At 32.2% G+C, this 14,977-nt stretch overlaps 2 protein-coding genes across 2 annotated transcripts; one reads left to right on the top strand and one right to left on the bottom strand.

Annotated features, from left to right (window-relative positions):
- The first annotated feature begins 1,465 nt into the window (after positions 1–1,465).
- Positions 1,466–3,859, top strand: LOC111006195 (CCT motif family protein). The gene is made up of 3 exons (XM_022277974.2): positions 1,466–2,312; positions 2,754–2,957; positions 3,649–3,859. Exons 1-3 carry the CDS (start codon positions 1,566–1,568, stop codon positions 3,670–3,672), a joined length of 975 nt encoding a protein of 324 aa, XP_022133666.1. The 5' UTR covers positions 1,466–1,565; the 3' UTR covers positions 3,673–3,859.
- A 1,158-nt stretch (positions 3,860–5,017) lies between these two features.
- On the bottom strand, positions 5,018–6,366 carry LOC111006499 (BAG family molecular chaperone regulator 4). Its single transcript, XM_022278479.2, has 2 exons — positions 6,007–6,366; positions 5,018–5,463 (listed from the first exon to the last, which is right to left on the bottom strand). Exons 1-2 carry the CDS (start codon positions 6,293–6,295, stop codon positions 5,258–5,260), a joined length of 495 nt encoding a protein of 164 aa, XP_022134171.1. The 5' UTR covers positions 6,296–6,366; the 3' UTR covers positions 5,018–5,257.
- Between the last annotated feature and the right edge of the window lie 8,611 nt (positions 6,367–14,977).

Raw genomic sequence — 14,977 nt, 5'->3', positions numbered from 1 at the left:
GAAAAATGGGGGATATGAAGACTTGAACCTGGGATGGAAGGGCTACAGATCATCAACAAAATAATATTTTTTTTCCAAACCACCTAGATAGTCTGAAGAGACGACCACATTTTCGTTTTAAAAAAATTTGACGAGATAGCGCCACGTCAAATGTCGTCTCTTGAAGAGACGACCATCCGGGCGGGAAAACATGGTCATCTCTTGAAGAGACGACCAAGCCTCACGGTTTTTGCACCAACATTATTTTTTGAATAAGTTTCCAAAGTTGCATTTTTTCCATCTTTTGTAATAAATCTGCATTATTTTAAAAATAAGTTTAATTAAAAACAATATTAAAAAAAAATCCCTCTTCAAGGGATATGAGATTGAGATATTGGATTGAAAATAAATGCTTTTACTTTTGGGATCGGGCCGTATCGGCCCAAATGCTGTCTCATGATCCAACTTCAATTTCATGTTTTCTTTTATATCGCAGTGCCCGAACCAACTTACGCGCATCTCGATAAATTATAGGATTTGAACTTATTTAACTAACCCTAACTCTGACCAATAAACCACCCAAATGGTTCATATAAAATAAGTAGTCACACTAAATAATTAAAAATAAAATGATAAGAAGTTTCTAAAAGTATTTTTTTCTAAGCACACAATAGGAAAAGATGATAAAATAGTCTTAAAAACAACTCTTCTCTAATTAAGTCTTGAAGTTATAGAAGGAGATGTTCTATGTGCATCTACGTTTGAGAGTTCCTTCCGCACCATCTTTCAATGTGGGAGAATGTAGTCACTGTTCAAATTTATGCTAGAACTCAGATCTCTCTATTGAAGTTCACAATTTCGATAAGTTCTTCAATCTCGTAAATCATGATATTAATCACATAGTTTCCAAAAGTAACAAGTAATCAATAACAAAGTTGCAAAGATCAATTATAAAAATCTTGTTTAAATCATACCCAAAAAGAATACCTCCAAAATCATTATCGAGAGACGAAATACATATGGCAAATCCGAGGACGCAACGTAGAAAGTGGACAAGATATATGTCAACTTTTCTTCTATTCGTAGCCATTTGTTAAATATTTGCAACAACCCCCCAATATTTTTCACGAATTACTCTATTTGGGGGGCATGGGTGCAAATTGGAAGCGATAAGCCAGAAGCACCCATCTTGTGAAAACTATTAATCCATAGAGGCAGAAAAATAAGAGCTTCTGTCAATTATACTTGCCCCACCACACTGCCCTTTCTCTGTTCACCATACGAGGAAATTACACAAACACCCCCACACCCTATCCACAGCGCCGAGGGCAATCCGGATAACAACACAATCCACTTCCCGGCCCAATCCTGTCCCTCCACGTTTCGATACGCCAACACGTCACATCAGAAATCTGCATCGGATGGCTGACTCAGCAGAGGGCAGTCCTCTTTTTTTCACAAGTGGGTCAGCTGGAGCCTTTTCGCTGCCTTCCTGGCTTTCGCTTTTTTTTCTTTTTTTCCCTCATAAAAACCTTTTCCATTCCCAAAAGAGAGATTTGTCCGTCCATGTGTTGGGAGCGAGTGAAATGTGCATCAGAAACAGGGCTCAAGATTTGGGATCGGCTTCTAACACCAACAATTCCGTAATCAAACACCCAATTCGTAAAATCAGAACCAAAACCAGACGACCCAAGTTCCTCAGCCTCCTATTGGAGCTGACACCGCCGCGGAATTCCACTCCGATGAGCCCCAGGCCGAAGCCGCCGGCGTTGCAGGAGCAGCAGCAGCAGCAGCTGACTCTGTTTCCTCTGCATCCGGAAAACATGGTGGAGGACAGAGACTCGATGCACGACGAGAACGTGGCGCTGATGTTCAACAGCGACGTGGTGAGCAGCTGCTGCAGCCTGCAGAGCTTGAGCTTCCTGCCGAGTTACCAGAACGACATGTCGTCGACGGAGGAGGAGTCGCGTAATTTGGTGGGTGGGAGGGAGGCGGAGGGCGGGAGCTGGCTGGTGCGGGCGGCGATGAGGAGCCGGGAGAGGGAGGCGGCGGAGGAGGAGAAGTGGGTGTGTTACTCGGAGGTGGTGGAGAAGAAGGAGGAGGAAGTTACGAGCACGGCGGCGGATGAGTGGGTGGAGAAGAAGTACATCAACAAAAAGAAGAACAAAATGGAGATTATTGGGAAACAGAAACAGCCGCGGTTGAAGCTTGATTACGAGGGGATTTTGAATGCTTGGTCTGATAAAGCTCCGCTTTATATCAATGGAGAATCTCCTCAGACCGTCCCTAATCTCCATGATGATCAAATCTTCAGCTCTGATTCCCTTCCCAATGTAAGATCTTTTTCTGTCTGTCTCTATACAAGATTTGCCCGGCCCTGTGATCCATTGTGAATTTGAGATGAGTTTTTACAACGACAGTGTTTTCTAAATGAAGCATTTGATTTACCTGATTCTTCTAAGAGCCAAGAAGTACCTTTTTAAAGCTATATTTAAGGCGAGCTTGAGTAGCTTTTGGTTCAAACACTCCTTTTAATAAGCATTCATGTAAAACACTTTTGGAAGTATCTTCAAAAGCAATCATTTTAAAAGAATCATCTGTATAGTCATAGGAACTAAGTGAATAGCATGAAAATTTGGAGTAATGTTTCTAATTCAGTGTTGTTAATATGGTGTGGTTTGATATGAACTGACATACATGTTGGAGTAGGGAGTTTGTTTGTAAGTTTGAAAGCACAGGGTTTTTGTTGATTTGAAAGTGTTTACACTATACAGAGATGCTGTGGAATGGGAAGTGAAGGGAATAGTAATAATAATAATAATAATGTGTGGAAAGTGCCAGAGATGGAAGGGTGGAAAATGGGGCAAAGAGAGGCAAGTGTTTTGAGATACAAAGAGAAAAGGCAAAGTAGGCTCTTCTCAAAGCGCATTCGTTATCAAGTTAGAAAACTCAATGCTGAGAAGCGTCCAAGAATGAAGGTAACTTTTAACTATCTTCTCCAACTATACTTTATATCCTTCTATTTACTATCATTTATTTAATTATCTTTTATATCACAACTCTACCTTTAAATATTCTTTCGTACTTGTCCTACTCTCTGCTTTGATTCATTTTGGTCTCTGTATATTCAAAAGTTACCATTTTGTTCTTTATAGGACCAAAATATTTCTTAAACCATAAATCTATTATCAGTCTGGCTATTAGGTATGCTACATAAGTTGAGACATTGGACAATTTATTTTTAGGTATTTCTCGGTTGGCTAATTTTGTGTAATACATTTCTCGGTTTATTTTCTAATTTGGTTTTGGGATATATTAGATATAGTCTTATAATTCAGATTTACAATGTCGATGGGGATGAGAATGTTGAGGTTTCAATTTCACAAAAATGTCGATGGATGTTTTTGAAAAAGTTATAAAAATATTTAAATTAATGAGTAGTCATTTCAGTTTTTCTAAATAAGTTTAAAATATTAATACTAGTATTATACAGTAGTAGTGATAATATTGATGGAAATATTGATACGTTCGACTACTAATAAGTTTAAGGTTTAGTTTAATAAAATCGAAAGTCTAAGAATAAACATGGACAAAACTACTTTTGCTAAATTGTATATTGAATTTATGAGAACTTAGAAGTTTGAATTGACTTTCTCCTCCCTTTTGCAGGGTCGCTTTGTGAAAAGAAGTTGACAAGGTGAGAAACACATCGTTTTGAACATATAAGGGCATTCTGGGAAATGCATCGCAGTGTATTTTCTCTTTTCTTTCTTTTTAAAAAATTTTAATGTTCTTTTTTCTTTTATAGATATTGTTGCATTAATAAAATACGATTAATGTTAAATGAAAATAATGATTAATATAAATCGTGATTAAGCTATTTCTTAGCCGATTAAACTACAGTATTTTTTTAAACAATTTCAAGAGGCTGTACATGTCACAAAAAAATAAAAAGAGGCTGCTATTATTTTTCCTAATAGTTTCATAATTACTATAGTTTTACTTGGAAGTTGAAACTACAATATTTCTTAGCAGCACCAGTATTTTGGTCGCCAGAGTATAATTTTCATTGCCAGTATATAAAGTAAGGAGTTTGATATTCATATGTTTATGATACCATAAAACTATAAAGAACAAAATATCAAAAAGTGTTGCAATTTTTGTCAAAATTATTCTTAGCCTAAGTGTAAATACTAATGATCTAGATTTGTAAGTAGCATGAGATTTCACGACTTTTTTAAAATTTATTTTTACAAAATATAATTATTCATTTTGTAAAATCAACATTAAATTTAAAATATTTTTGACATGTTTATTTAATCTATTGTTTCTTTTAAGCTAGATTTGTACTACTCTAAAGTTTTTTAAAAAGGAAAAAAGAAAATCTAGACAAATACTTGTTTCAAACTTTGTAAGACTTGTCAACATGATTATAGTCGAAAAACAATCGACCCGCTTGCATTTCTTTTGTTCTATCAATTAATGAGTGTGAGTGAAAATTCTAATATGATCTTAATCTCGTGGAAGATTACTTTATACTTTTAAGCTACAATTACATTTTGATTCGAAAGTTTAGAATAGAAATAAAAAGATGGAAGATGTGACTGATGGATATTAATTGGTTAAAGTAGCAGTTTGGAAGTATAAATGAATGCTCAAATTAACTTTTCTGTGAAGCAATTTAAAAATAGGGAAAAGCCAATAAATAAAATATTAAAAAAAAAAATCAGCTTTTATTTTATAGCAGCTGACAACTTTAGAGAGAAAAAAAAACCCTTAACACAGGCAGGCGTGCACGCGTGGGTCACTGCCAAATTAAACTCATCCTAAAACCACAACTTATTTAAAATTTATTTACTTTACAAAATACTATTATCATTTTTAAAGTCGAAATTATGATGCTCGGAGTGTAATTAAAATCAAAATGCATGTTATAAGAAGAAAATATACTATATAATATAAATATGTTTTATTATAATCTTATAAGATTTCTGATTTCAAGATGCATTCTTTAGAATCAATCTTTGTTTGGATACAAAATCAGCAAACATAATGACTCAGATTGGCATCGGCATATTACAACAATAATTCATTGCACTAATTTTGCTCAAACTATATATATTTAAACCACCAAAATTCTTACAAATTAAAACAACCAAAGGCTTTGAAGCACAGACAGTTTGGCATTTTCTGGGGTTAGTGGTAATTATATAAAAAAAAACAACATTTTTTAGTTTTTGGATTAATTAGTATTATATTATGATTATGATTATGATTATTATACTCTAATTGGTTGGGCTGTTGCCAAGGCATGAAGCTTCCTTTCTTTAATAGCTGGATCTTGTAGCAGAAGAACCTTGTCTTTGTCTCCTACTCCAACCATGTGTAAATATTCACAGTCATCTCTCTCTTTCCCTTTGAATAGTAGTCTTTGCTCTTTTGCTTCTAAACCAGTCACCATTGATAGCATCATCTTCAATTCTCCTATTAACAAACAATACACCACACACAAACCCATAATTAGCTTAATTAATCATCATAATCCCCCTTAACTTTATTCAAATTCTAATGTTTCTAATCCCTTTAAACAAAAAAACCCATCTTTTCTTTTTTCTTTTTTGGATTTGATCCCATCATGGTTCTTTCCAGATTTAGTTGGAAATTCTATTTTCCACAACTAAATTTTTTATAGAGGGAAAAAGAAATGTGGAGGGAGAGAAACAATATAAAAAAGCTTAAATATTTTTTTTATTTGTAGTACAATAATTCCGTGATATGAGAATCAAACTTCTAACTTTAAAGAAAGGAGTACGTGTCTATTACCACCAGTAAAAAAAACTTAAATTTTTAAGTTTAACGATGATTTAACTTATAGCCATTGGAGTTTGAATTGGAATAAGAAAAGTTGTGATTTTTCAAAATCGTTTTGTTCTCCAAATTTGGAAACTCGAAAAAAGAAAACCCATTTTTGGTTTTTAGATTTTGGAGAAATGGAATAAAAATGTAGAAGAAGAGGTAATTAATTACCAAAAGTTGAGGTGGGTTGGACAGAAATGTAATGGCATTGAGAGACAGTGGAGACTCTAATGGTGATAGTTTGTTGTCCGGCCAAGGTGGATCCGGCGGCGATGTCTCTCCTCTGGACCAGCATGCCTCCGGGCCGGAGCTCCCACTTGATTTCCGTCATGGCGGCGCCGTCGTCGTCGTCCTTGTGGTGGTCATCGGCAACTTTGATCTTGTTGTTGCAGCTGCCGACGAAGCTTCCAAACCTGAAAGTGGAGCTTCTGCAGAACCTCTTTGACCTCAGCTTCATCATCTTCACAATTCCCTGTTTGTTTGTTTTTTTTTGCCCTTTTTTCTTCTCTCAACTCAGAAAAGGATGGAGAGGGGAGGGAGTTATATAATGGGAGATAAGACATGTACGGACAAAAGGGAAGCTGCAAATGGAAAAAGAAAAAAAGAAAGTTATTGAAAAAGCATCCTTTTCTTTTTTATTATTATTATTTAAATGTAATTTATTCTCTCTATAATTTAAAAGAATTTTCAATATTGTCTTTCAAATGGGTGCTTCTAAGTAAGGATTACCATTATTTATTTATTTTTTTTTTTATAGATAAGGGAGACGAATTCAAAATAAAATTCAATGGTGGCCAGTATTCAGCACTTTTAGGTAGTTTATGTATTTCTTTTTTTAGTACAACACCTAGGGTGGATGATCGAACTCATAATTAATTTCTTGATTTGAGGTATGAGATATGCTCGCTTTGACAAGTGTTTTATGTATTAAGTATATTAAATTCAAACTAATTTAACCTACTCATCGTCCCCAACTATAATGTAGTTGGTATAGTAGAATCAACCAATTATTAATATTTAGTAATAGTAATTAAGGGTACCTTAAAATTTAACTAAAGTTATAAAGCCTAGAAAAATATTTAGGTGGCTGATCGTGAGCACTAGTACTTTAGCTATTTTGGTGCTTACCACCACTTAAGTTCATTATTCTTTAGAAAAGAAGAAATATTTACTTTTATATTTCTCTACCTTATTCGTTAAAAATTCAATGATGGTCAGGACAAGATATATAAGAAGAGTTCACTAATCATCTGATTAGTATTTTCGAATGTCAGCTGGTAGTAGAACTAATTGTTCACGTCTGTTATAGAAAATTTGAAATGAAGCACAGACCATCGAGACTGAAATGATAATTTACTAAGAGGGGAGCGCGGTGGGGGAACGACGAATGAGAAAGTGACACGTGGAGGGTATGGAAAGCTGATTTCATGGAGAGCAAAAGCAGCACATGGGGGTGGGTGCTTGGGAACACGCTTGCTTGATTGGCGGGCCAAATATAATGACTTGGGGTTTACAAATTTTTTCCCTTTTTTTATTTAAAGAGGGTTGCCAACACTCATAGATTAGGGGCCCTAATAATATTTTAGGACAAGTTTTGGGAGAGCTGTCGTTTTTTGGGGCTTGTTTGGCGAGCTCCATAAGGAGGAAATTTTGAGCTCTTTTTCTGTTCTTTGGGGTACTCCATGGCTTTTCTTTTCCTATCTTATCTTATTCTTACAGCATGAATTTTGGGATTTTGTCGAGTGAGAACATACAATATAATTACCTTACTTAGCTTTGTTACATCGAGCATAGCACACAAGAGGGGGAAAAAGAAGAGACAATGGCTCTCAAAAGCCTCAATATCGGAGAAAGGAGAGGATAAGGTTTCTAGTGTACCATTCCTGTTCGTTAGCATTCTTTTAGATATAATTACTTCTCATTTTAAATTTTAAAGAAAATGGGTTAATTCATTCTATGATGGATGGCCACCTATCTAGGAATTAAGTTCCTATGACAACTAAATGTAGTTAGGTTAGATAGTTGTCCGTCCCCTAAATTGATCAGGACACTCACAGATATCAAAAACGAAAAATAAATATAGTGAGATAAATTTTACTTTTTTTTTTCTCTGAGTACTGGTAAGTTTTACTTTTACCATGTCTCTAGTTGTAATTTCATTTGTTTCGTTTCAACTCTTTAATTTGAATGTATATAGTTAGTTTTTATGTCTATTAACAGAATATATATAAAAAGTTGACACACATGATGCTACCTAGTTTTTTCATATACATGCATCTATATATCGTACGTCAATGGTCACGTTACCATCTTTTCAATCTCACATTAGCATGCATTTTGTTAATTATTAGCCAAGTGAATAATTATTTTTGAGATTAAATTGAGTATATATTAGTATGTAGGCTAAATATATGCTTGTGTTATCTATGATGAATATGTCAACTTTAATTTGGTCTTTAATCGTTTGAAAATCAATTTGATTCTTTATATATTAAATTTATTCAATTGTGTATTTTTACCATTATTGCAAACATTAAAATAACAATAATGGAAAAATTACTATTAAGATAAATAGTTGTCAACAAAACATAGAACATTTCTATCTTAATTAATAACTCATTTTAAGTTGATGATAAGTTATTATATAGGACAAATTACGTAAAGTGAGTAGATTTTTTTTCTTTTTATTTTATGTATGGGCACCACCCAACTCATGAAATGAAACAAGTTATAATTCTTATTCAATTAACTTAATATAATTCAATGTCAAGTAATTATTTGAAGAATGAATTTTTAATGTATATAACGACAATAAAAGACTAGGTGGGAGAAAAATGGAGATAGGAGTTGAAATTTTGAAAACATTAAGAAGTGAATTATATATTTAATTTAAGTACAAGAATGTGAAGATTAGAAGTAAACAAAAGAGACTACAAAAGAGTAAAATATAAAAAGTAGAGTAGAAATTGTATTAAAAAAAATATGAGTTGGGTTATTGGTACCAGTTAGGTGAGAACTCTATTTTTTTTCCCATTTATTTTTAAAGGTGGTTGGCTAATGTACTAAAGGGTATCAACCCATGTGAGGCAACCTTTATTTGAGAAAAGAAAAGAAAAAAACTCCACTTTCTTTCACCTTTAAATATAATCACCAAGTCCACTTCTATGTCTTCACTTGCAACCTTCAAATCCTAATTAATATTATTCCAATCATTTCCTTTAATTTTTTATTGTTAGTTGAATTTCTACTCATTTGGCTTCTACAATTAATGGCTTTCTTCATAATTAAAACCAAAATCTCTCCTAAATCAAGTAATTGTCGAGCCAAATTAACAAGATTATGGTTGCATACAGATAGTCTAACTAACAAACGTCTAGATGTGATATAAAGGGAGTCATAAAAATTTTTGATCGAATTTCTTTATTTTTAATTAATATAAGAAAATATCTTAACAAAAAGGACTTTTTTTTTAACCTTGAAATTGTGATTTCATTGGATGTAATATTGCATGTTAAAATACGAATATATATAATTCGGAGTGTCCGGGCCAGTTTACGCGTACCTCGACTAATCTCACGGGTTAACTGTCTGAACCTATAATATTTGGTGCCGGAAAATACAAGAATTACTAATTTTTAAGGTAGGTGGCCATCATGAGGTTAAATATGAAAAAATATTACCTCCCATCCATTTGACTTGCTGGCAAGGAGAATGTTTTTTTTCCCTCCCTTCTAGAGATTCATTTTAGGTAATTTGGGTTGGTGTTTTAGCATCAAGTTCAACCATACTTACTTGTTGATTAGTCAATATCTATATTCTTGTTGACCGCCACTAAAAATTTTACCATTCTTTATTTTTTTTAATACAAAAAACTTCTTTTGAAGCATCTACTTTTTCTACTAAAAAATTTCAAGGCTAGTCAATACAAAATAGGAGCTTACCAATAAGCATGTAAGTATTTTTCTATTAAATTTAGGTATTCTTTTTGCTAGCTACCGTCGGATTTAATGGATGATGTATTTGTGCGAGTTTGTGTAATTGGATCTTAGATATTTGGTTTGTTTGATTTTGGGTATATATTAAATATCACTTCTCATTCCAATTCAATTATGATAAATGTGAAAAATCTACATTGAAAATGATAGAGAAATTTTTTATCAATTTGGATTATCATTAGCTTAATTGAATGACCCTTCAAGTATAAACAAAATTCTAGTTATAGAAACAAGTTGAGTTGCATTTATCTTGTTTATGGAGAGAGATTTGATGGGTAATAATGAAGAAAATTTTGATAACATTAGAAAAAAAGAAAGGAAAAAAAAGAGAGAGAGAGAAATAAAGAAAGTTGGTTTAAGGTTTGAGGACAAAAAGGAGAAGGTTGAAGAGCTAAAAAGAGCATGGGATTTGAGGTCCCATATGTTGGGATTGTGGGCAATAATAGCTTTCCAAATCCTCCATAATTATTAACATCCAAATTATGCCCTAAATTGCCTTAATCATCGCCAATTATTGTTCTTCTCCTTGCTTGTTCTTCAATTCTTTTTAGCTAAAACAATCAAATAAATTTTGGTGGAGAGGCAGGAATCTTGTCCACTGCCTCACCCTCAACACCCTTTTTCATGACAACACCCCCCAACATAACATTTTAAAAACAATTTTTTTTAGCTAACTAGGTTAAATTATGTGTCCGTTATCATAGTGTCATGTCACTCCACATCAACATCATGCCAATCCATGTCACATAGTACGTCATTCACACAATAACTCAAACATAGATTAACTGATTAAGATATTATATTCTTGACCAAAGTCAAAGTTCGAATTCACACCCCATATATTTTTTTAATACAACAACTTGGAGTATGGAAGTTCGAACCTCTAACTTCAAGGGAACAAGTACGTGCTAATCATAATTAATCTAAGCTATGTTCATGTTGACACCCCCACATGTTGTTGTAATAAAAAAGAATACAATTTCTTTGCATATGAACTATATATTGAGATTAATAAATGCAAGTTTTCTAAAAATACAACTGCAAAGCTCTATAATCACAACTTATTTAGTTTTTAGTATGGTTTATCAGTTTTCAATTCTTTTTTTAATAAAAAAAAAGACATATTCAATGGAATATGTTGAATAATATGATGATTTCTTTATCAACGGTACAATAATCATTACATTATATATATATATATATATATATATATATATTTTCTTTTTTTTTTTTGAAAACACAACTTCAATTACATTATATATTTATTTATTTTAATTATAAACATTAAATATGTATATTTTTTTGTTTCAATATAGTTTTCATACTAAGTATGAGAGAGTTACATGTAGGAAAACTTTATGGAGGGATATATATATACACACACATATAGTTTAATGTTTTCTATATATTCCGCGGGCGTGGTTATTGGGTAAGAATTTATTGAATCCATGAGCTTGTAATAAATTAAAATTGCTCGTGTATATGTCCATATATGAGAGAGAGAGAGAAAAAAAAAAGAAATGTCACCAACATAATAATAAGGAAGATAGAGAGATAGATGAAGATATGGAATTAGAGAGAAAATAGAGATGAAAGGTAAGGCAAGAGGGTTTTTTTTTTTTTTTTTTCATTCTTGAATTCAACGTGTTGTTTGGAAAATTACTTACCAATAATAATTTTTCCTTCTACCGTTCGAAAACTAAATCAATCACGTAATAAGAGAAATATATGGAAAACACAGTAAATGACACAATAATATTATTTCGTCTCTGAAACTTTGCCAAACAATTGCTGTTCACGACCGACCTTGATGTATGCAATAACATACATTAAGAGACCTAAAACCTAAAACGAAAAGAACTTTCTTTTTATAAACCACTGTAGCGTTGAGGCGCTACCCTTGGCATCTCAAGGCACACATATGCACCTGCTTTTTTTTTTCTTTTTCAATTGTCGTAGCGTCGAGATGCTGTCCTCTCGACCCTCTTGGCTCCTACAGCACCCAAAATCATTTTTCATCCTTTCTTCAATTCTTCTATTGTCCGATTCATTCCGATGTCGATTTGACTCCATAATCTCAATACATGTGCATGTGGAGATTTGAACCTTCAAGGACGATCTATACTATTAAACATAAATAAACCACCAATAAACCTAAAACTTTAGCGGATGGATTGGATAAGTTATAAATATCTCAACATATATCCTAACCACATCAACTATACTTAATCACAAAAGAAGGGGTTGTTGGGTGAAAAAGCATAACATTATTTTTCTAAAATTTGTACTATTTTTACAAAAATCTACCAACCAACTTAAGAAAAAAACGTTGAATCAACCAACACCGTAATTAGGTTTTCTTTAAGCATCAAAAGGTTTAACTAACACATATACATAAATATAATAAAGGAGCTCAAATGAGTGTAAGGTTGAGAGGAAGTAATAATTAAACCATTAATAGAGAGACAAAAATCTGCAGATACCTAAGAATATATGTGGGAGAGAACAAAATATTTGACAAAACAAAACAAGATTCTGAAACATGAACATTGAACATAATTGAAGAAGTTTGCAAAGAGAGAGCACGTGGGTAATAAAAACCCAAAGAACACACAGAAAATAGAGAAATATATATATAATGAATAATGATTCAAATTGCAAAATGGAAGCAGAAGAAATTAAACAAGGATCCATTTTACGCAATATCCCCACAGGATTTGCTTCTTGTTTGATTCCCCACAAAATCTTCTCTTGTATAATGGTTGGCATTTGATTATTTAATTGATGGTGTAATCTTTTCTTGGTTTCTACGGCCCAATCTGAATGGCTGTTGTTCCATCATGGATGTTTCGTAATAGATCTGTTATTAATCCTTGCTAGCTTGGATATCTATTTTAATTTTATTGGGATGACACTAAATATATTTTTCTGTCATACTGGCAAGATTTAATTATATAGATGTTAGACCTAAAAAATTGAGGTTTTTCAAATTTTAAAGAGAATGATAGTCCATACCAATCATTATTGGTGTAATACTAATATTTGTTTTTGTTCGAATTAAGGTTGAGGGAGAATTTTCCATTTGTTAACACCATGGTATTTTCTTGAAAAAAAATAATTATTTTATGTTGTTGGAGATCATGTCATTTTAAAATGAGAATGACACGACTGACAATGAATGAGAGTAGTATCTATAAAATTCTCATTTGAATTTGTTTAGGCCTCCATTTAAATAAACGATATTAATCTACGAGGGTAATATGAAATTTGTAGAAATTGTATTATTTCAAAAACTGTTTAATCAACCCTTTAAATAGTCAAAACTAATATAATAGGTCAGATAATTAAAGTAGTTAAGCTTGTCACCTAAATACTATCTAAAAAGGGCTGAAGAAGCAAAATAGCCCAATTTACAAGACCATCTGACAATAAAAGGCCCATAAAATATGTCAATCAGATTAGGCTCAGCACTCATTTGTCATCTACGTAAAATATTTGGATGATTTGAAGAAACCTCATGGTTGGAGGTATATGCCAATTACCGCTTAGCTGCTCGCTTTGGCATAAACGGTGATGTCATTATTTATTTTATTTAGGGATTAATTATATATTAACCCTAAATTAAAATTAAAGATAATTTGACAATTAAAATATGTAATTGGATTATATGAGTATTAGGTTTGGAATCGATTAGGTTCACAAACTTTACCCAAAACCCAATTTACGTGAATTAATATTTAAATTTAAATAAATTCATTTAAAGAATTGGGCTTGGTCCAAAAGTATCCAAGCTCAATGACTTACCAAAACCTATGGAAACCTCTATAAATAGGGACCTCATCCATTTTCAAAGTTTAGAATTTCATAATTGAAGTAATTCATACAAAATTGAACACTCTCCTCGACAGAAGGAATAAGAGGATAAATATTAGAGATTGAATCCATTATACAACACATACTACAAATATAAAAGTTCAACTCCACGAAATATAATTTCTCTGAAAATTTCGTGTGAACAATAACAAACTATATTTATATTGTAATTTTAGTATTTCAAAGTATATATCTACAATTTAAAACTCAAGAAGATGAATCCAACTTTTGAATCACAGTCGAAATGAAAAGAAAGTTGAATGCAGAAATCATACATGGCTTGATGACGTGGGCAAATAGACATACTAGAGTCTGACACATGGCATCCAAGATAATGTAATAGCTAATGTGGCATACCACAACAGTCACATTTTGCTGACATATTAGATGGTGTGGTGGGATGATAATTTTTTTATACTACTCCCATTTATTGTTTGCCAACTCAACATCATTTAAAATTTGGTGTGGACTAATGAAATAAAATAATACATTACTTAATAAAGTGTCAAAATATGAAGAGAAAGGATACGTACTTTGTAGTATTAGAAAAACTTTCGATGTGTGGCATTGTGGACAAATCATTTTTGACACGTGTGCAACCCCTATAAAGCCATATTGCACATGTAGCATTGGCATATCTTACATGAATGGGAGAAAAACTCCTGTATTATGAGAGTATCATAACTCCCTTTGTTCACATAATGATTTTATATTTTGAATTTTTTTCTTAATATCGAAGAACCCCACGTCATTTTTAATACGATATCATCTACTTCTTATTACACCACATCAACAATCATCCTCTTGAATAAAAATATTTGAGTCCCCTCAAAAAAATCTTATTATCACAACATATCACTTAAATCCGTCGACTTTAAAAATCGTGAGGGGTTGATAAAACTCTAAACATTGACCCTATTGCTAAGAGAAAACCAGAGCTTACAATATTTGTTCTGTATTTGAGAATCTCTGAATATTTCCTCGTTTTAGCATCTAAAATTTCTATTAATGTAGTTAAGTCTAAGTATAATTGATATCACTTGTTACAACAACATATTACTAACTCTACATCTTAACGATATCCAAAAAAATAAATAAATAAATAAACTCTATATCTTAATAATATTGATTTAAATCTCATTCTAATTCTTAAACTTAAAGATTTATCTCATTTGATTACGTAAACTTCAAGAAGTCTATTTTGATTCTTAAACTAAAAGACAATTATTATTCATTCCCTGTCCTCACCTAATTTTTGCATTAACTAAGTTCTA

Source organism: Momordica charantia, assembly GCF_013281855.1.
Source record: "Momordica charantia cultivar OHB3-1 chromosome 4 unlocalized genomic scaffold, Mcharantia_2.0 BLBB01000004.1, whole genome shotgun sequence".
NCBI lineage: Eukaryota > Viridiplantae > Streptophyta > Magnoliopsida > Cucurbitales > Cucurbitaceae > Momordica > Momordica charantia.
The sequence above is the reverse complement of the archived record's forward strand: the minus strand, read 5'-3'. Positions and strand labels throughout refer to the sequence as shown.

Bases quoted from the DNA above. Each gene is read 5' to 3' on its own strand.
- LOC111006195 (XM_022277974.2), top strand. From the start codon at position 1,566: ATGTGCATCAGAAACAGGGCTCAAGATTTGGGATCGGCTTCTAACACC. The intron at 2,313-2,753 runs GTAAGATCTTTT...TACACTATACAG, and splicing joins GCTCTGATTCCCTTCCCAAT to AGATGCTGTGGAATGGGAAG. The intron at 2,958-3,648 runs GTAACTTTTAAC...TCCCTTTTGCAG, and splicing joins AGAAGCGTCCAAGAATGAAG to GGTCGCTTTGTGAAAAGAAG.
- LOC111006499 (XM_022278479.2), bottom strand. From the start codon at position 6,295: ATGATGAAGCTGAGGTCAAAGAGGTTCTGCAGAAGCTCCACTTTCAGG. The intron at 5,464-6,006 runs GTAATTAATTAC...GTTTGTTAATAG, and splicing joins CCAACCCACCTCAACTTTTG to GAGAATTGAAGATGATGCTA.